We start from the raw sequence: 21479 nt of genomic DNA, 5'->3' as shown, positions 1-21479 counted from the left end.
CATGCATTTAATATCAGAAATATTATGATATTGTTTCTAATATATATATATATATATATATATATATATATATATATATATATATATATATATATATATATATATATATGTATGTAAAGACATATCTAGAAAGACATTGAGTAAATAAACGGTATAAATACTGTACATCCAGGTTACATGAACATACTGTATTCTATGTGACAAATTAAATTTGCGGAGCTTCTTCAGGACGTTCCTCACCAACTTCTCTGCTGCAGGGTGCTACCTATTGCCGACCCCGCCAGACGCAAGGGAAGGCTGTCTGGGGCTTTATCACTCCTGACAGACATAAAGGTTTTACAATCCTGCAGCAAACAGGCTGTCAGTCTCAATCCGAGTCGCTGTCCTCATCCCTCTGCCAGTATCTTCTGAAGGATCTGAGGCCTGACGTGGAGGACGCAGACTCTTTGTAGTCCTCTTCTCTGGTCCTCTTAGAGAACAATCCGAGGCTTGACGTGGAGGGAGCAGACTCTTCTGACCTCTGGGGGCACCGCGTCATCTTCATCTTCTTCTTTCACCTCCTCCTTTTCTACCACTTCTTCATCTTCTTCTTCCTCCTCTTCGTCTGCTTCCACTTCTTGTGAAAAGGAGCCGTATGCGGAATCTTTGCTCTCTCAGTCTTCCTCGTCTTCCTCGTCGTCCCACCTACAAACTACAAATGTTTCGTTGCTGCTGCTGTAAAGTGATCAAACTGCTGTAAAGTGATGAAACTTCTGTATTTGATATTCTCTCTGTGGTGTTGAACTGCAGCTTCAGCCCTCATTCTTATATTTTACTTCAGTTAAAGAAGATTTATTGAAAGAGTTAAACTGGAAAGAGCTCTTCAGTCTGAGTCATGATTCTGAATATCATCTCTTTAATTAATTATTTTGTTCCATGACAATGAAACACTATCAAGTTGTGTGGTGTTTCATAAACTGTTGTCTGCATATTCTTATGATCAGATTATAATCTTCATATAAACCATCACAGCATAATGGGATATGAGACACATATATATGACACACAACGTTAGTGGGATAACGTATTTAATTCTGCATGTTTCAAACTGAACAAACAGTCGATGTGATGATCCTGCAGACAGACAGGAGGAGACAGAGACTGTGCTCACCTCTCTTTTGAGTCTTTTGGTCAAGTTTTATGTCTCATTAAACATTATTATAATCAAAACATAATCAAATGCAAAAACTCAAAATAAAATTCATGTTAATTCACAATATGCAGATAATAGTCTGCTTTCATATCAAAGAAAATAAATCAAGACACATAACTTTTATGATACACTTGATAAAATCTTTATTGTATTAAATGTTGAAAGCATCAACACAAGCAGGAAGACGTTCATGTAGAAACATGTCATGAGAGAAAGAGAACCAGAGAGAGAGAGAGTTACAGAGTGAGACTGAGAGCAGCAGCAGACTGGAACCAGTAGCACAGTCCCAGTGAGGCAGCTCAGGACTGGGAACACTGGTCTCTCCTCAGTGTCTCTGAGAGCGGAGTCTGGGAGCCCTGGCTGGCCTCACAGGTCACAGAGCCCACCTTCCTCCACTGGTCTGCAGGGAGCCTCAGGGTGCTGCTCCAGCTGTAGCGGCCGTCCTTCTCCAGCACCCCGAGGCTGCTGCTCTCCTCCCAGCTGCTGCTGCTGCTGATGCTGCTGCTGCTGCTGCCGTCCACCTTCCAGGCCAGACTCCAGTCTGAGGGGAAGCCCTTGTTGGCCAGGCACATGAGCGTGGCCTTCCCCTGCTGCAGCTCCTCAATGGAGGGGGGCAGCACCGTCAGGGTGGGACGGACATCACCTAGGAGACACCAATCAGCTTAGAGGACGGGGACCACACAGCTGTCAATCAAGCACCACGTGGACACCTTTACTGTGAGAGAGTTGGTTTTCTCCTATAAGGAGTTTCTGCCAGATGTTTGTTCTGCTCCACCAGTCACTCACTCACACATTGTTTCACTTCCCTTTAAGAAGCCTCTCATGCAGATCAGCACAGAGAGAATCATCGTACAGAACCACCAGAAATATATCAAACTCCACTGAGATGAAACACCAAGACGTGGCCCAATATTACAACTGCATCACTGAAAACCTTAAAGAAACATTACTTTTAAATATTTAGTCAGAAGTTTCTGATGTGGATGTCAGTTGCAATTCAAAAGTGTTTAAAATAGTTTCAAAATTTGCAACACTATTTGACACAATGAAGAAGATTTTACACATCATGAAATACCATCTTCATCTTTACTCTGTTCAATTTGATTTGAATCCTAATTTTTTATTAGGGTCTAAAATTAAATATTATTCTCGTTATTTAAAAAAAAAAGAATTCAAGTTTTATCTGTTTTAAATTTAAAGTTGTTTAAATTTTAGGACGACATGAACGTGTAAAGACAAGTTTAGTGAAGCTGCTCTGAGTTAGTCTCCATGATAAAGGTGGAGATATAAAAACACTAAACATATTTTAAATATAAACAAAGTATTTTATCTGCCTCAAACATCCTCAAACTGAATTGAAAACACAACTTTACAAAATGATATTTAGTAATTTAGTGCAGAAACTTACTTCCAACATCCAGTCTGGTTCCTCCACCAAAAGTCCACCACAGTGACACAAAGTCATTGAGCCGCCGTACAAAAACCGTCTCTCTGACTCTGACTGACTGAACTACATCTACAAGCACTCAAGAAACTACTTCACCATTAAAGTTGGAGGAAATAATTTATTCTCCAGTTTAAAGTTTGACTTTTGTAACAACATGTTTCTTTACTTTCTGTTGCTGAAGTGAACTTTGTTTCTTTGTGCAACATTTTTGACAAAAACGTTGTCTATAAAAATAAAAATAAAACTATTTTTCCTAAATTGTTTAATATAATAATGAATACAAAGACAGTTGACTTCTGAAATAATAAAAATGTTAAACATTTGACTTACTTCCAACATTCAGTCTGGTTCCTCCACCGAACGTCAACCACAGTGACACAAAGTCATTGAGCCGCCGTACAAAAACCTCTCAGTGTAGAGAGACACGGCTCTCTGACTCTGACACCAACAAACTCACCAAACTCAGTCACAGTTTACACACTTCATGTAAGAACTGGTCCAGATGTTTAAACCTGAGTCAGTAATGATACATATGAATTTAACAATGAATTCATTAAATATTAGACATCCATGAGCAACATGTTTTGAATCATAATTTTCGTATTGTTTACTTTACAGGGACAAATACATTCCGTGAGGCCATGTTTGAACTTTTTGTATTTTTATTTTTGTTCGTATGTTTGATGGAAGAGCATTCAATGAGTTTGCTGATTTAATGGAAATATATTCCGAAAGACAAACATGTATTCCTGCCAATTGTTAATAATAGTGTTTGTGGTACACTATAATAAATAAATTGGCATTTTGTTTAAATTTGTACCAAAGTGACGTTGATTTGTGTTTTAGTGAATCAGGAGGATTTTACAAAACATTCTTGAATAAAATGTTTTCTTCAAAATGTATTTGTCAAATGTTAGACATCTATAAGAAATATTAACTTGTCTTTCAGTAAAATTAATTGATGATTTATCAAGTTATTCCTGAAGAAAAACATTTATTCCTGCTAAATGTCAATAATGGTCATACATGCATGTTTCTTGTACACTATAATAAATAAATAAACAATATTTGTTTAAATTTGTCCTACAACGAGAATGAATTGTGTGGTAGTGAATTAGGAGGATTTTACAAAACATTCTAAAATAAAATGTTTCCTCTAAACTCAAACTAAAGACTGAAATGAGCTCCGACACATTCCTGATCAATACTCTGATGAAGTGATTGATCCATTGATCATCAGCATCATCAGAGTCATCAAGTCCCTGTTGGAGTCCGTCAGAGCATTTCCATAGAGAGCCACTTTGCATCAGCAGCACCATGCTCCAGTGCTCTGGGAGACTTTATAGTCCTGAGAGTTGGACACTGGATGACTGACAGCTGTCCTTCATCACAGCAGAAGACACAGAAATCCTCCTCATCAAAAACATGACTTTGATCTGCGTCCTCATGTGGACTCTCCTCTGCTGCTGCTTCACAGGTAAAGTCCAGAGAATCAAACTCCTCTCCTCTATGAACATCGTCCCTCTGAAGTGAAGCCGACTAAACCGTGACGCTGCTTTATGTCTTTGTCTCTGTGTCCTCAGAGTCCAGAGGACAGGTCACAGTGACTCAGCCTGGAGCAGTGAGCTCTGCTGTGGGAGGCTCCGTCTCCATCTCATGTCGGACCAGTCAGAACGTTTATATTTGGAGCAGCTATCATGCATTAGCCTGGTACCAACAGAGAGATGGAGAAGCTCCTAAACTGCTTATTTATCATGCTAGCACTCGACAATCAGGGATTCCAGCTCGTTTTTCAGGCAGTGGATCAAACTCTGACTTCACTCTGACCATCAGTGGAGTCCAGACTGAAGATGCAGCAGTTTACTACTGTCAGAGTTTTCACGTTATCAACAGTCAGTATGTGTTCACACAGTGAAAAAGCGTCGTACAAAAACCTCCCTCAGTCAGACTGAACAGAAACTGAACTGACTGCTGCAGCTGGAAGCTACTGAAGAGACTGATACACTTCACTGAAGACACACACACACACACACACACACACACACACACACACACACACACACACACACACACACACACATACACACACACGATCACACAATTCACAATGAAATGCATCAACATCTCAGACTTCTCATCTCAGAGTCTCACATCATGAAATCAGTTTGTTTACAGATGACAGACTTTTATACATCATAAAATCTTCATTCATAATCTTCATTCATAATCTTGAGTTGATAAATAATCAAAGCAGGTTTTCTTTCCACACTCACTTCTTTAGTATATGAACATCACAGTTGAATCTATAAATTGAAGTCTGGATCTCAGGTAATTAAAATATTTAACACAATAAAATCCTCTGACAGAGAAATCAAACCTACAGGCATTTAAACAGTTCATCCAAATTAAGAGAAATATTTTCTCAACTTTGCAGAATATTCTTTTTTGTGTAGCCTACTGACAGTTATACTGATACTTTAATATATAATGGACATGAATTATCTTTATAGTGCTCAAAGATTTGAAGAAAATCGAGAAAACTTACCATATAACAACTAAAGCCCTGGTTGTTTTTATTGGAAGTACTTTGTGTTAAAATAATAGACCTCATCAAACCCATTGTGATGCAGCAGTTATGCACAGTGCCACAACACATTACACTTATTTGTTACATTCATGACAAGGACAAGGTTTTCTATTAGACTTGTGATTTCATATAAAACCAAGAAAGTTGCTTATTTGTTAAAAAAGTCCAAGTGACAAAGTATGTGTGAGAAAGGTCACCCATCACCTGAAACAGAGAAGGAATGATCATTAAAGTTTATTGAGGCAAAGATCCTTTCATACACAATAATTGTGTATATAGAATTTGAATATGAACAAAAATACACATTGGAGACGTGACAAATACTATTCAGTTTGATAGGTTTTAATAATTAAACACAATCAACATCAACCAAACCGCCAATGTAAACCATCAAAGGTTCTTTATTCCTCAACACTTCATATCAGATGCTTTAAACAGAGCGAGCCGTCACCAGTGAGGAGGAACCACCCTGACGTGTTGAGGACAGCTACACTTCACTGACTCTGTGTGTTTGCATATGTGTCCTGCCTCTCTGCTGCCAGCCGTTAAGAGGCCAGTGTTGATCAGTGGCTGTCCAGGTCTTTAAGAGACACTGACACGCCGGCAGCACGATGATGATGTCACTGACTCTACTGCTGAGCACCCTGGGGCTCCTTGTTCAGGGTGAGACTCTCTTGTGAACACGTTGGTTCCCCAGCACCATGTTCTGCTGTGATGGAGAACCACTGGAACAAGCAGCATTGACCTTCTTCCATCTGTTCTCCGGGTTAAAGAAATGAGACTCTTCTGTTGGGATGTTGATCATCTTTCTCCAAACTGGATTTGTCTCAATAACCCTTCTGCTCTTCTTCATGTTTTCAGATTCATCAGGAGAAATCCTCCTGACTCAGTCTCCTGGATCTCAGTCTGTTGCTCCAGGACAGACTGTCTCCATCAGATGTAAAGTCAGTACAAGTGTTGGTAGCTACCTTCACTGGTACCTTCAGAAACAAGGAGAAGCTCCTAAACTTTTGATTTATACAGCAACAAGTCGTCAGTCTGGAGTTTCAAATCGTTTCAGTGGAAGTGGATCTGGAACTGACTTCACTTTGACCATCAGTGGAGTTCAGACTGAAGATGCAGGAGATTATTATTGTCAGCAGGGTAACAGCTGGCCGTTCACACAGTGATACACCGTCGTACAAAAACCTCCTCAGCTAAAGAGGAACTGATGTGACTCAACAGCTGCATAGACATTTAAACACAAGATGTTTTATAACCATTCATTAATTTCATACCAGCATGAAAGCATTCAGCATATTTCTGTTTTTTTACATTTTTAGGAGTATTTTTTATGCAGTTTGTAAGTAAATATCAGTTTGTTCAAAGTAATAATATAATTTAATTATATAATTTCAGTTCTTACAACATTACAATCGAAAAGACAATATAACAAAAAATCAAAACATTTAGCCACACATATTTAATTCATGCAGAGTTTGACTTTATGTTTACGTTGTAAACTTTCAAAAGCTTTAAACTCAGAAAGGAAAAACAACAAAAAACTGTTCTTATAAAAAATGTTTTCTGTTTTTGAATTGTATTGAACTATTTATACATTTTACTATATTGACATGTTTTATTGTCCATTATGTATTTAGATGATGTCAAAAACTAAATAATACAGAACAATTCAGTCCCGATTACACCACTGAGCATTACTTCTTTATGAAAATATCACCTGAGATTATCACAGTCTAGATATCTAAAGCTAAAAATAACTCAGTCTCTTTGGATTAAATATAACCACTGTTGTAATGATAGGAAACCAAATATTAAAACAGTTACTATTTTATATTATACATGGAGACAGATTAATTGAACAGCCGGTCTTTCGTATTTTAATAGAATATAAGTCTTGTGTAAAAATATATTTCTAAAGAGAGAGAGGAAGAGACAGATACATTATTGTACCCTCTTTTGTGTCAAGTCATTTAGTGGAGTTGTACTTTCTCTATGATTAAAATTTTATGTAAATTCTCAAAATATCCTGATTATATATAACTTCACGCAGATGATACCCGGCTTTTTATATCTAATTCATGAAATGATTTTTACTCAAACTCAACATAGATCTTCAAAGGTAAACACAAGTGATATCAGAGAGCTTTGGGATTCAACATTGAAATGATTCTCCAATGTGTATTGTTATGAAAGTTAAGTAATATTGATAAAACTGAAACAATATTCAAGGAATATTTACAAAATTAAACCTATTAAAAAGAACCTGGAATAAATGTAATGATTACTTTTGCAAATTGTGTGTATTAAATCTTAGTAATGCTTGTAATGTATGATTCATGTCAAAGAAAGGAAGTCAAAAGACACATAACTTTTATAATACACTTGATGAAATCTTTATTGTATTAAATGTTGAAAGCATCAACACAAGCAGGAAGACGTTCATGTAGAAACATGTCATGAGAGAAAGAGAACCAGAGAGAGAGTTACAGAGTGAGACTGAGAGCAGTAGCAGACTGGAACCAGTAGCAGAGTCCCAGTGAGGCAGCTCAGGACTGGGAACACTGGTCTCTCCTCAGTGTCTCTGAGAGCGGAGTCTGGGAGCCCTGGCTGGCCTCACAGGTCACAGAGCCCACCTTCCTCCACTGGTCTGCAGGGAGCCTCAGGGTGCTGCTCCAGCTGTAGCGGCCGTCCTTCTCCAGCACCCCGAGGCTGCTGCTCTCCTCCCAGCTGCTGCTGCTGCTGATGCTGCTGCTGCTGCTGCTGCCGTCCACCTTCCAGGCCAGACTCCAGTCTGAGGGGAAGCCCTTGTTGGCCAGGCACATGAGCGTGGCCTTCCCCTGCTGCAGCTCCTCAATGGAGGGGGGCAGCACCGTCAGGGTGGGACGGACATCACCTAGGAGACACCAATCAGCTTAGAGGACGGGGACCACACAGCTGTCAATCAAGCACCACGTGGACACCTTTACTGTGAGAGAGTTGGTTTTCTCCTTTAAGGAGTTTCTGCCAGATGTTTGTTCTGCTCCACCAGTCACTCACTCACACATTGTTTCACTTCCCTTTAAGAAGCCTCTCATGCAGATCAGCACAGAGAGAATCATCGTACAGAACCACCAGAAATATATCAAACTACACTGAGATGAAACACCAAGACGTGGCCCAATATTACAACTACATCACTGAAAACCTGAAAGAAACATTACTTTTAAATATTTAGTCAGAAGTTTCTGATATTGATGTCAGTCGAGATTCAAAACTGTTTAAAATATTTTCAAAATGTAGAAGATTTTACACATCATGAAATACCATCTGTATCTTTACTGTGTTCAATTTGATTTGAATCCTAATTTTTTATTAAGGTGTAAAATTAATTAGAATTCTCGTTAATTATTTTTTTGAAAGAGTTCATGTTTTAACTGTTTTAAATTTGAAGTTGTTTAAATTTCAGGACGACATGAACGTGTAAAGACAAGTTTAGTGAAGCTGCTCTGAGTTAGTCTCCATGATAAAGGTGGAGATATAAAAACACTAAACATATTTTAAATGTAACCAAAGCATTTTATCTGCCTCGAACATCCTCAAACTGAATTTAAAACACAACTTTACAAAATGATATTTAGTAATTTAGTGCAGGAACTTACTTCCAACATCCAGTCTGGTTCCTCCACCAAAAGTCCACCACAGTGACACAAAGTCATTGAGCCGCCGTACAAAAACCGTCTCTCTGACTCTGACTGACTGAACTACATCTACAAGCACTCAAGAAACTACTTCCCATTAAAGTTGGAGGAAATGATTTATTCTCCAGTTTAAAGTTTGACTTTTGAAACAACATGTTTCTGTACTTTCTGTTGCTGAAGTGAACTTTGTTTCTTTGTGCAACATTTTTGATGAAAATGTCGTTCATAAAAATTCAAAGAAAACTATTTTTCCTACATTGTTGAATATAATAATGAATACAAAGACAGTTGACTTCTGAAATAATAAAAATGGTAAACATTTGACTTACTTCCAAATTCCAGTCTGGTTCCTCCACCGAACGTCAACCACAGTGACACAAAGTCATTGAGCCGCCGTACAAAAACCTCTCAGTGTAGAGAGACACGGCTCTCTGACTCTGACACCAACAAACTCACCAAACTCAGTCACAGTTTACACACTTCATGTAAGAACTGGTCCAGATGTTTAAACCTGAGTCAGTAATGATACATATGAATTTAACAATGAATTCATTAAATATTAGACATCCATGAGCAACATGTTTTGAATCATAATTTTCGTATTGTTTACTTTACAGGGACAAATACATTCCCTGAGGCCATGTTTGAACTTTTTGTATGTTTTTTTTTGTTCGTATGTTTGATGGAAGAGCATTCAATGAGTTTGCTGATTTAATGGAAATATATTCCGAAAGACAAACATGTATTCCTGCCAATTGTTAATAATAGTGTTTGTGGTACACTATAATAAATAAATTGGCATTTTGTTTAAATTTGTACCAAAGTGACGTTGATTTGTGTTTTAGTGAATCAGGAGGATTTTACAAAACATTCTTGAATAAAATGTTTTCTTCAAAATGTATTTGTCAAATGTTAGACATCTATGAGAAATATTAACTTGTCTTTCAGTAAAATTAATTGATGATTGATCAAGTTATTCCTGAAGAAAAACATGTATTCCTGCTAAATGTCAATAATGGTTATACATGCATGTTTCTTGTACACTATAATAAATAAATAAACAATATTTGTTTAAATTTGTCCTACAACGAGAATGAATTGTGTGGTAGTGAATTAGGAGGATTTTACAAAACATTCTAAAATAAAATGTTTCCTCTAAACTCAAACTAAAGACTGAAATGAGCTCTGACACATTCCTGATCAATACTCTGATGAAGTGATTGATCCATTGATCATCAGCATCATCAGAGTCATCAAGTCCCTGTTGGAGTCCGTCAGAGCATTTCCATAGAGAGCCACTTTGCATCAGCAGCACCATGCTCCAGTGCTCTGGGAGACTTTATAGTCCTGAGAGTTGGACACTGGATGACTGACAGCTGTCCTTCATCACAGCAGAAGACACAGAAATCCTCCTCATCAAAAACATGACTTTGATCTGCGTCCTCATGTGGACTCTCCTCTGCTGCTGCTTCACAGGTAAAGTCCAGAGAATCAAACTCCTCTCCTCTATGAACATCGTCCCTGTGAAGTGAAGCCGACTAAACCGTGACGCTGCTTTATGTCTTTGTCTCTGTGTCCTCAGAGTCCAGAGGACAGGTCACAGTGACTCAGCCTGGAGCAGTGAGCTCTGCTGTGGGAGGCTCCGTCTCCATCTCATGTCACACCAGTCAGAATGTTTATACTTGGAGCAGCTATCATGCGTTAGCCTGGTACCAACAGAGAGATGGAGAAGCTCCTAAACTGCTTATATGGGGAGCAAACAATCGACAATCAGGAATTCCAGCTCGTTTTTCAGGCAGTGGATCAAACTCTGACTTCACTCTGACCATCAGTGGAGTCCAGACTGAAGATGCAGCAGTTTACTACTGTCAGAGTTATCATTACATCAACAGTCAGTCGGTGTTCACACAGTGAAAAAGCGTCGTACAAAAACCTCCCTCAGTCAGACTGAACAGAAACTGAACTGACTGCTGCAGCTGGAAGCTACTGAAGAGACTGATACACTTCACTGAAGACTCACACACACACACACACACACACACACACACACACACACACACACACACACACACACACACACACACACACACACACACAAAATCTACACAATAAAATGCATCAACATCTCAGACTTCTCATCTCAGAGTCTCACATCATGAAATCAGTTTGTTTGCAGATGACAGACTTTTATACATCATAAAATCTTCATTCATAATCTTCAATCATAATCTTGAGTTCAATCAAAGCAGGTTTTCTTTCCACACTCACTTCTTTAGTATATGAACATCACAGTTGAATCTATAAATTGAAGTCTGGATCTCAGGTAATTAAAATATTTAACACAATAAAATCCTCTGACAGAGAAATCAAACCTACAGGCATTTAAACAGTTCATCCGAATTAAGAGAAATATTTTCTCAACTTTGCAGAATATTCTTTTTTGTGTAGCCTACTGACAGTTATACTGATAGTTTAATATATAATGGACATGAATTATCTTTATAGTGCTCAAAGATTTGAAGAAAATCAAGAAAAAAAAAACTTACCATATAACAACTAAAGCCCTGGTTGTTTTTATTGGAAGTACTTTGTGTTAAAATAATAGACCTCATCAAACCCATTGTGATGCAGCAGTTATGCACAGTGCCACAACGTATTAAACGTATTTGTTACATTCAAGACAAGGTTTTCTATTAGACTTGTGATTTCATATGAAACCAATAATGTTGCTTATTTGTTAAAAAAATCCAAGTGCCAAAGTATGTGTAGTGGCCGATCTACGTGTCGGCCACTCTGCTGGGTGCGGGATAAGATCCTGTTTCTCACGCGCTGCTTCAGTAAAAAAGACTCCAGCCGTTAGTATATCTTTGGGTTATTGCACATTTACTTATCAACTGACGGCAGTTACAAGTTGTTATTTGGACTTCCTGAGCTGATTTACGAAGTTTGTTGGTCTAGCGGTAAAAACCGTCTGATCTCCCCGTCACCCATGCATCATCAATCACCCTTGCTCGTACCGGTGCCCCGTATTTAAACTATCACAATAAAACACACATTACCACAATAAAATACCCACCCGTGACTAATGGCTCCTACAGTATGTGTGAGAAAGGTCACCCATCACCTGAAACAGAGAAGGAATGATCATTAAAGTTTATTGCGGCAAAGATACTTTCATTGAACTCATATGAAGTCTTTTTATCTGTCTCTACATGAGCCCTGAGACAAACCTGTCCAGGTGAACTCTGCCTTCACCCAACGTCAGCTGATCGGCTCCAGCGCCCCGCGACCCCTGAAGAGGAGAAGCGGTTTGGAGAATGGAATATTAGTTTATGTGCTGTATATATCGTTTAATTCATAAATTATGTTGTTATGAGTTATGACAGGACTTGTCACTGCGTGTGGTTTATGGCAGTTGGTTGTTGAGTGCTTGTTTCTGTTTCATACTTTGATCATTTCTAGAAAGGATTGTGTTCCAGAAACACAGATGTTTTGAATTTGGACTAATTACTGGAATGTTTATTTATTCTAATAAGTATTCTGTGTTTCTGTGTCGTATCAAGGACACTGATACCAACAGACAAAGGACTTCATACACAGAGAAGTTTAAAGATACAGTAAGATCTTTACTTGAAGGCTCAATACACAGGTAAGCAGACAAAAAAGCAAATGTATGGAATAAAAGATCTCACGGCTGATATTCAGATAAGATGAACTGGAATAGTTTAATAGGTTTTAATAATTAAACACAATCAACATCAGCAAAACCGCCAATGTAAACCATCAAAGGTTCTTTATTCCTCAACACTTCATATCAGATGCTTTCAACAGAGCGAGCCGTCACCAGTGAGGAGGAACCACCCTGACGTGTTGAGGACAGCTACACTTCACTGACTCTGTGTGTTTGCATATGTGTCCTGCCTCTCTGCTGCCAGCCGTTAAGATGCCAGTGTTGATCAGTGGCTGTCCAGGCCTTTCAGAGACACTGACACGCCGGCAGCACGATGATGATGTCACTGACTCTACTGCTGAGCACCCTGGGGCTCCTTGTTCAGGGTGAGACTCTCTTGTGAACACGTTGGTTCCCCAGCACCATGTTCTGCTGTGATGGAGAACCACTGGAACAAGCAGCATTGACCTTCTTCCATCTGTTCTCCGGGTTAAAGAAATGAGACTCTTCTGTTGGGATGTTGATCATCTTCCTCCAAACTGGATTTGTCTCAATAACCCTTCTGCTCTTCTTCATGTTTTCAGATTCATCAGGAGAAATCCTCCTGACTCAGTCTCCTGGATCTCAGTCTGTTGCTCCAGGACAGACTGTCTCCATCAGATGTAAAGCCAGTACAAGTGTTGGTAACTGCCTTAACTGGTACCTTCAGAAACAAGGAGAAGCTCCCAAACTTCTGATTTATGCAGCTACAAATCGTCAGTCTGGAGTTTCAAATCGTTTCAGTGGAAGTGGATCTGGATCTGATTACACTTTGACCATCAGTGGAGTTCAGACTGAAGATGCAGGAGATTATTATTGTCAGCAGTGTAGCAGCTACCCGTTCACACAGTGATACACCGTCGTACAAAAACCTCCTCAGCTAAAGAGGAACTGATGTGACTCAACAGCTGCACAGACAGTAAAACAGACGTTTTACTAAAAAGTAAAATGTAGTTTATAATGATTTATTTTGAAGTTTCAACACTAAATATATATCATATTTAAGCTGAAAGGTTATATTTTTGAGACACTCATTGTTTTGAAAGAATCTGCTGAACATCAAAGCTAAACTCTGTTGAAGTATGATTTTCATCCTTTGATCAATTTAATCCACAGAGTAGAATAACAAATAAAAGTGTTTTTTTGTTTGTTTTATTTTTTAAAAAATTTTCAGGTGAAACTCGAACACACTCACTTTGTTCATTCATTCCAAACTGTCACATCACGACAAGATTATGTTGATAATATATTTTGGTCATACATTTTGGCTCAACAATATGCATTATCAGTTTTCAAATTGAACTGGATGAATCATAAACACTCTAATAAAAAATACATATTCTTCTCTCATTTATATTTCAAAAAAGGCCGGATTCAATAACATTACTGAAAGGCTTAAAAAAAAGAAAGAAAAGAAATTGTAAAATACAGTACTCATTTTACAAAAATGAATGTAATTTAATTGTCTTTGGCCAGTAGTTTTAAATTCAGTTAATTCTAGTGATGTCAACCAAAAAAGCCACAACATTATATTATTCTCTTATGAAATGTGTGAGGGACGATATCTGTTATTAAACCACTTGTTTCAGCTCTATAGGCTCTGTTGACATTACTGTTGGACAGTGTATGGATGCGTTAGGAATCTGATCATATTGACTCTTAGATTCTTGTGTTGTGCTTTATCTGTAGCAAAGCTTCACATTGAGCTTTAATAATGTCACAACACGAGACATATGAGTTTTGAACCGCGGTCCACCAGTTAGTGACTCGTGATGTACATGAACACATCTGATGTGATTGATTTGTATTCAGTATTTTAATAAACATCAGTTTTACTGCAAGCAGTGAAAAATTATCATGGCTGAAGTCAAATAATCCTTTTTGGGAGATAATGTCGACCCACAATTTCTTGCGGTGGCAACATTTAAAGTGACGTTTCATTCGGCCGTTCATGAGAACAAACAATCATGACCAACAAACGCAAATCATGTCAATAAAGATTAGCATAGATTGGAAATACTTCCAATAATCTGTTAAACCTGCCGGCAAACTACGATCTTTACGTTGCTGCTGCTGTAAAGTGATGAAACTGCTGTAAAGTGATGAAACTTCTGTATTTGATATTCTCTCTCTGGTGTTGAACTGCAGCTTCAGCCCTCATTCTTATCTTTTCCTTCAGTTACAGAAGTTTCAATGAAAGAGTTAAACTGGACGAGCTCTTCAGTCTGAGTCATGATTCTTTCTTTTTAATCAATTATTTTGTTCCAGTACAATAAAACACTATCAAGTTATGTTTCATAAACTGTTGTCTGCATAGTCTTATGATCAGATTATAATCTGCATATAAACAAAAACAGTATGAAGGGATATGAGACACATATATATGACACACATCGTTAGTGGGATAACGTATTTAATTCTGCATGTTTGAAACTGAACAAACAGTCGATGTGATGATCCTGCAGACAGACAAGAGGAGACAGAGACTGTGCTCACCTCTCTTTTGAGTCTTTTGCTCAAGTTTTAATGTCTCATTAAACATTATCACAATCAAAACATATTCAAATGTGAAAACTCAATCAAAAAATACAATTCATGTTATGTCACCATATGCAGATGATAGCCTGCTTTTCTTATCACAGAAAAAAGGTCAAGACACATAACTTTAATGATAAACTTGATGAAATCTTTATTGTATTAAATGTTGAAAGCATCAACACAAGCAGGAAGACGTTCATGTAGAAACATGTCATGAGAGAAAGAGAACCAGAGAGAGAGAGTTACAGAGTAAGACTGAGAGCAGTGGCAGACTGGAACCAGTAGCACAGTCCCAGTGAGGCAGCTCAGGACTGGGAACACTGGTCTCTCCTCAGTGTCTCTGAGAGCGGAGTCTGGGAGCCCTGGCTGGCCTCACAGGTCACAGAGCCCACCTTCCTCCACTGGTCTGCAGGGAGCCTCAGGGTGCTGCTCCAGCTGTAGCGGCCGTCCTTCTCCAGCACCCCGAGGCTGCTGCTCTCCTCCCAGCTGCTGCTGCTGCTGCTGCTGCTGCCGTCCACCTTCCAGGCCAGACTCCAGTCTGAGGGGAAGCCCTTGTTGGCTAGGCACATGAGCGTGGCCTTCCCCTGCTGCAGCTCCTCAATGGAGGGGGGCAGCACCGTCAGGGTGGGGGCGACTCGGCCCACTGCAGAGAGAGAGAGAGTCAGAGTTCATATGAGGGGCAGCAGAGGAGGCGACTAGTTCTGTTGGTCTTCCTCAGATCGGATGAAACTGATCTTAAAGGTCTCACTTCCCCCTCTGAGCTCAGTGAGCGTGACAACAGACAGGTTTCAGTACTGAAGATAAAACATCTGTACTTGCCTTCTTTCTTCTGAGTTACATTACAGCAGTGGTTCTCAAACTGTGGGGCGCGACCCTCTGGTGGGGCGCGAAGGTATTACAGGGAAATGTATTTTTTTTTAATTTTTTTAAAAATAATTATTTTATGAATAATTCTTTTTAAATCCCACACTGGGTCGATGATTCTCTGCATTTCACCCATCCTTAGTAACTAAGGAGCAGTGTGGCGCTGTGAAGCACTGGGGCTTCAGTGTCTTGCTTAAGGACACTTCACCATGAAACTATGGAGAGAAGAGGGATCAAACCGGCTACCTCGTGGTTTCAGGACGACCACGCCCCCATGAACGACATGAAAACTGGTTACATTTGCGCATGCGCGATCGCGACAGATCCTTTGTGAGTTGCGACACACACATGTACCACTGTGCAAAATGAAGACATTTTACAGAAGAGAAATCATATGGAGAACAGCAGCAAGATTACAAGGAGAAAATATGACGACTCTTATCTCGCTCTGGGTTTGACAGTGAATGCGGTATGAGATGAGGAGAGACCAGTCTGTGTTGTATGTCTGAGAACTCTGGCAGCAGACAGCATGAAGCCCAACAAATTAAGAAGACACTTGGAGACGTCACACCCCAGTCACGTACCACTGGCATTCTTTCAGAGAAAACTAGATGACGACCGCAAGCAGGCTACTCACTTTTAAAAGTGTCATCTTTAATCAACAAAGCACAGCTGGCGTCATACAAGGTCGCATACAAAATTGCACAGTGCAAAAAACTTCCATCACCGAAGAAGAGCTCATTCTCCCCTCAGCGCTTAACATGGTTTTAAGGATGCTTGATGAGAGTAGTGCTGCCATATTGAAGACTATCCCTTTGTCCAATGACACAATTGCATGAACTGACAGACACACGGTTTGCTTTACAAGTGGACGAGGCTACCGACAGCAATTGTCTATGTTCACTTTGTCACATCAGAGTCACTGAGTGAAGATTTGCTGTTTTGCAAATACGTTGCAGGCAGAGCGACAGCCGATGAGCTCTTTAGGCTTCTGGACAGTTACCTGACAGAAAACGGGCTGAAATGGGAGAATTGTGTGGGTTTCTGCACAGATGACGCGCAGACCATGGCAGGGAAAAAAAAGGGCTTGCAGGCGCTGATAAAGAGCGTCTCTCCAAATGTGCAATGGACTCACTGTGTTATACACAGAGAAGCGCTCGCAGCAAGACAAATGAGCCGTGAACCGAACGAGATGACGCTATCAGCGTGGTCAATTTCATTAAAACAAGACCCCTGAAAGCACAACTGTTTTCGGCACTCTTTGAGGAGATGGGATGTTTCACAGCGAAGCAAGGTGGCTCTCACGAGGAAAAGTGTTGTAGCGAGTCTTTGAGCTCACAGAGGAAATTCGTCCTGTGTCTTTATCCTCCAAGTCTTGACTCCAACGAAAGACTCCTTTGTCTATATCTTCCGAGTCTTCATGCAAAGAGTATTCACTGATGCAAAAGCTGATGCTTCAAATCCCCACCTGGTTTAACACCAGACTGTAAAAAGTTGCTCTGAATCACAACACAGTAATTTTGAGCCTTTTTTTCCCTCCTTTTTTCAGCAATAGACCATAATCCGTTTTAACATTATTTTCAACACAAACTAAGATGCCCCCAGATTGCTGGGGACAACACACGCACGCACGCGCACGCACACACACGCACACACACACACACACACACACACACACACACACACATACACGCACACACACACACACACACACACACACACACACACACACACACACACACACACACACAAACACACACTTGTGTGAACACCTGTTCGCAGCCCCATATATAAAAAAGCAGGTGTTTGTTATGGGAACCATCTCTATCCTGCTTCATGTGCCCATCCCCCCACGTGAACCACACCTGCCAGACTAAACAATGTTTATCTTCTCACTTTACCCCTAAATACACAGGGAACATCAAAGGAAGGGTTTCTTTCACGTCTCTCCTAATAAATACTGTACTATTGTCTGTTTAATTTGTGTTGCAGGAAACCTCCACCAGGCTGATGTTGAGGCCCAGGTGTCTCTGCAGAGCCTCAAGGCTCATCAAGTAAGATCCCAGTAGACAAAACCCCACATAGTCATTACACACAGCATCGTCCGCAGTAAAAAAACATGTTGTACTTCTAATTTCAATCCAATGTCTCTTTGTTCTTCTACTGCAGGTAAGAGGACTCCTGCCCATGGAGAAAACAATAAAGTCAGTCGTGGATATTTTATTGTTTGAAATGCAGTTTTTCCAGTTCAAATTGTTTTTGTACATTTCCCTCTTGACCAGAATATTTCATTTTTATCCACTTGAATTTTACTGTTTACTGTTAAATTACCTAAAGACATGTTTAAATTGTCACAATAACATGAAGAAAGGTGAACATTTTAAAATGTTGTATGTTCAGGAATAACATGAAATAATGTTGTAGTTTACAAAACTTAATTTTTTTTGCAAAATGAAATGTAAATTGTAATGTGTCTATATATATATATATATATATATATATATATATATATATATATATATATATATATATATATATATATATATAATGTTGTAAATTCAGTAATCTTGTGACAGTGCATAACCATTTATTCATGTGTTTATTTATTATTACGCTGCGGACAAGTGAACTTCATGTTTTTGTTCACACAAATATTTAGAAGCTCTTTAAAAATAATATATGCAACACGTTTAACCCGGTACACAGCGGCTCGGGTGCAATTTGTGAGCTTGGCCACAAGATGTCAGGAAATATTATTTTAAATCCATTATTTCAGGATCCATTTGTCTTCAATATTGAACTAATAAAGGTTTAACATTAACTAAGAAAAACACCGTATTCAAGTTACGGACCGAAAACCAAGGCATTATTTCACTGAACTAAAATGACAATATAGTAATAACAAGATTTTACCTGCAAATTTGATCATTTATTCCTGTTTTTTATAACTTATTAACATTTAGAACTGTCTATTACTTCTTGCTTACTATTATTTATAACTATATGCTTGATGGTATGTAACTGTTTTACTTACTTATTAACATTTGTAGTTGTTTTTAAATGACTTACTAACATCTATAACTGTTTTTAAATTACTTAACATTTATAAATGTTTATTAGTTCCTTACTAACATTTAATAACTGCAGACCTGATTGTTTAAAACTGTTGATTAATGATTTACTTGCTTTCTTATCCTTTTTGTTTATATGTACACATCTATAATAATTCATTTATTTCCATTTCTAAATATTGGGTCTGGAAGTCTAGAATTTTGGTGTATTGGTTTATCGCATGAAATAACAGAAACAGAAAAAGATGAATAGATTGTATAGACAAAGACGTTGTGCGGTCATAATACACAAACACAGAAAATGCAGGATGTGCTTATGTACCATAGAATTTATTGGGATCCATGTTATATCAAAAAGTATAAGTTTTACATTTTCATCTGTAAATGACGCTTGATCAACAATATTAACAGATTCACGTCATCCACACAATCAGTTTAAGAGAAGTTTAAATGTTCATGCAGAGAAAAAACAAACGTCATCATGAGCAGTGAGAGTCTCCATGGCTAAACACACACACAGGAAGGAGCGCCACCTACAGGAGCTCATACATTTACACAACAATCACGAGAAGACGTCAAAGTACCGCCTCCCACAATGTTTGACTGACAGCTGATCTCTGTGCAGTAAAAAAAACGCCTCAACAATCAGCTCTCAGCCACAAACAGAGACTGAATGAGTTTAAAAGTTCAAACAGTGTTTAACCTTTAAAAGGACTTCTGTTCATTTCAGTTTACTCAACTCAGCAGTGGCTCCATAACGATAAAGTCCAGCATAGAGATGCTGAGTGAATGTGGTCTGGACTCTGTGGAGGAGAGTCATGGTTTCAGAGACGCTGTAGAAGGACAGAATACCTGCGCTGTGATCCAGGTACACTCCTACTCTGGAGGACTCAGGAACTGAGATGGGAGTTTTGACTTTGTTGTGAATAAATGTATGACTGTTATTGAAACATAACAATGCCCAAGATTTGTTATTGTTTCCAAATCCACATTCATCACTGTTCCCTTCTCTCTTGATATTCTTGTATGCGACTGCTACAAAAACTCCTGCTCCTCTCCACTCCACCTCCCAGTAACAACGTCCAGTCAGATTCTCTCTACTCAGAACCTGATACGAACCAGTGAATCTGTCTATGTGACTAGAATAAGACTGATGATCAATCATGAATGTTACTTTTCTGTTCTCATCAGATAATAACAGCTGTTTGTGTACTGTGTTTGGATCCAGTGTGATTTCACGTGAATACCTTAAGAATACAGCTCTGGTCGTTTCTTTTCTCCAGGAGACGGATCAGCTCGGTGAAGGTCTTCTCACTGTCCTCCACTGTTTTATCAGCAGAGAGATTGATGGCCTCCACCTCCTGATGAAGCAGCTTCACGTCCTTCTCTCTGTCCTGGATTCTCTGCTGGATGTTTAGTCGACTCCCCTCCAGCTCTCTCTGCCTCTCAGTTCTTTCTGCTGCAGCTGAGACTGTGTCATGGCCTTTATGTTCCTCCATTAAACAGAGATAACAGATACGCTGCTGATCAGTACGGCAGAAGATCTTCGTCACCTCATCGTGACGAGAGCAGATGTTCTCCTGGAGCTTGATGGAGGGCTTCACCAGCTTGTTTTTCTTTAATGAAGCCGCTTCATAATGAGGCTGAAGGTGTTTCTCACAGTAAGAAGCCTGACATACCAAACAGGACTTGAAGGCTTTCCGTCTCCTCCCAGTGCAGACATCACAGGCCACGTCTTCAGGTCCAGCATAGCAGTGATCAGCAGCAGCAGCAGCTTGGAGTCCAGTCTTCTTCAGTTGCTCCACTAAATCTGCTAACATGGTGTTTTTCACCAGGACAGGCCTCAGTGTGAAGGTCTTCCTACACTGAGGGCAGCTTTGGAGTTTCTTCCCATCCTCTTCATCCCAGTAGACCTTAATACAGTTCATGCAGTAACTGTGTCCACAGGGAATATGTCCTTCAGTAGATCCAGACAGATGGAACAAGAGAAGCTTTCCCGGTCCAGCTGAACTCCTTTCTCTGCCATTTCACCTCTCAAAGACAATGACTGTATAAGTTTCACTTTCTCATAAGTAATTCTACTTTGAGCTCTGATCTGAATAACACGTGTCTCTGCAGTGAATGGGGCGCGTCAGCTGCTGCTCTTTACCTCTATGTTGGTTACATTCACCTATTGCAATGTTGGAGAACAGGAAGAACAGGGAGCGGATTTAAAGCTGTAGTTCATTCCAGGAGGAGGAGCAGTTTGAGAGAGACTGTGTAACACTTGTTTACAAAGGAGATCATTTCTCTGAAAGAAACACTGATTACTTTAACTTTTTGAAGGTAATCTCTGCTTAGAATAAACAAACTCTCTTCTTCCCTGAATATAGTTGAATGAAAGTTTTTAAT

At 39.2% G+C, this 21479-nt stretch overlaps 1 pseudogene and 3 gene segments (V, D, J or C); all 4 read right to left on the bottom strand.

The window, feature by feature from the left end:
- Positions 1-1427: 1427 nt before the first annotated feature.
- On the bottom strand, positions 1428-3155 carry LOC137796483 (Ig kappa-b4 chain C region-like). The segment is given in 2 exon segments: positions 1428-1835; positions 2970-3155. A coding segment is annotated over 1 exon segment (273 nt).
- A 4463-nt stretch (positions 3156-7618) lies between these two features.
- On the bottom strand, positions 7619-9416 carry LOC137796717 (Ig kappa-b4 chain C region-like). The segment is given in 2 exon segments: positions 7619-8122; positions 9236-9416. A coding segment is annotated over 1 exon segment (276 nt).
- A 6036-nt stretch (positions 9417-15452) lies between these two features.
- LOC137796006 (Ig kappa-b4 chain C region-like) lies at positions 15453-16153 on the bottom strand. The segment is given in 2 exon segments: positions 15453-15796; positions 16150-16153. Coding segments are annotated over 2 exon segments (342 nt in total).
- A 3656-nt stretch (positions 16154-19809) lies between these two features.
- Positions 19810-21114, bottom strand: LOC137796005 (tripartite motif-containing protein 16-like; annotated as a pseudogene).
- Positions 21115-21479: the final 365 nt, after the last annotated feature.

Source organism: Clinocottus analis, unplaced genomic scaffold, assembly GCF_023055335.1.
Source record: "Clinocottus analis isolate CAN_PGR_092001 unplaced genomic scaffold, fCliAna1.0.p SCAF_3, whole genome shotgun sequence".
Classification (NCBI taxonomy): Eukaryota; Metazoa; Chordata; class Actinopteri; order Perciformes; family Cottidae; genus Clinocottus; species Clinocottus analis.
Note: the sequence above shows the minus strand (reverse complement) of the source record. Positions and strands in the feature narration are given on the sequence as shown.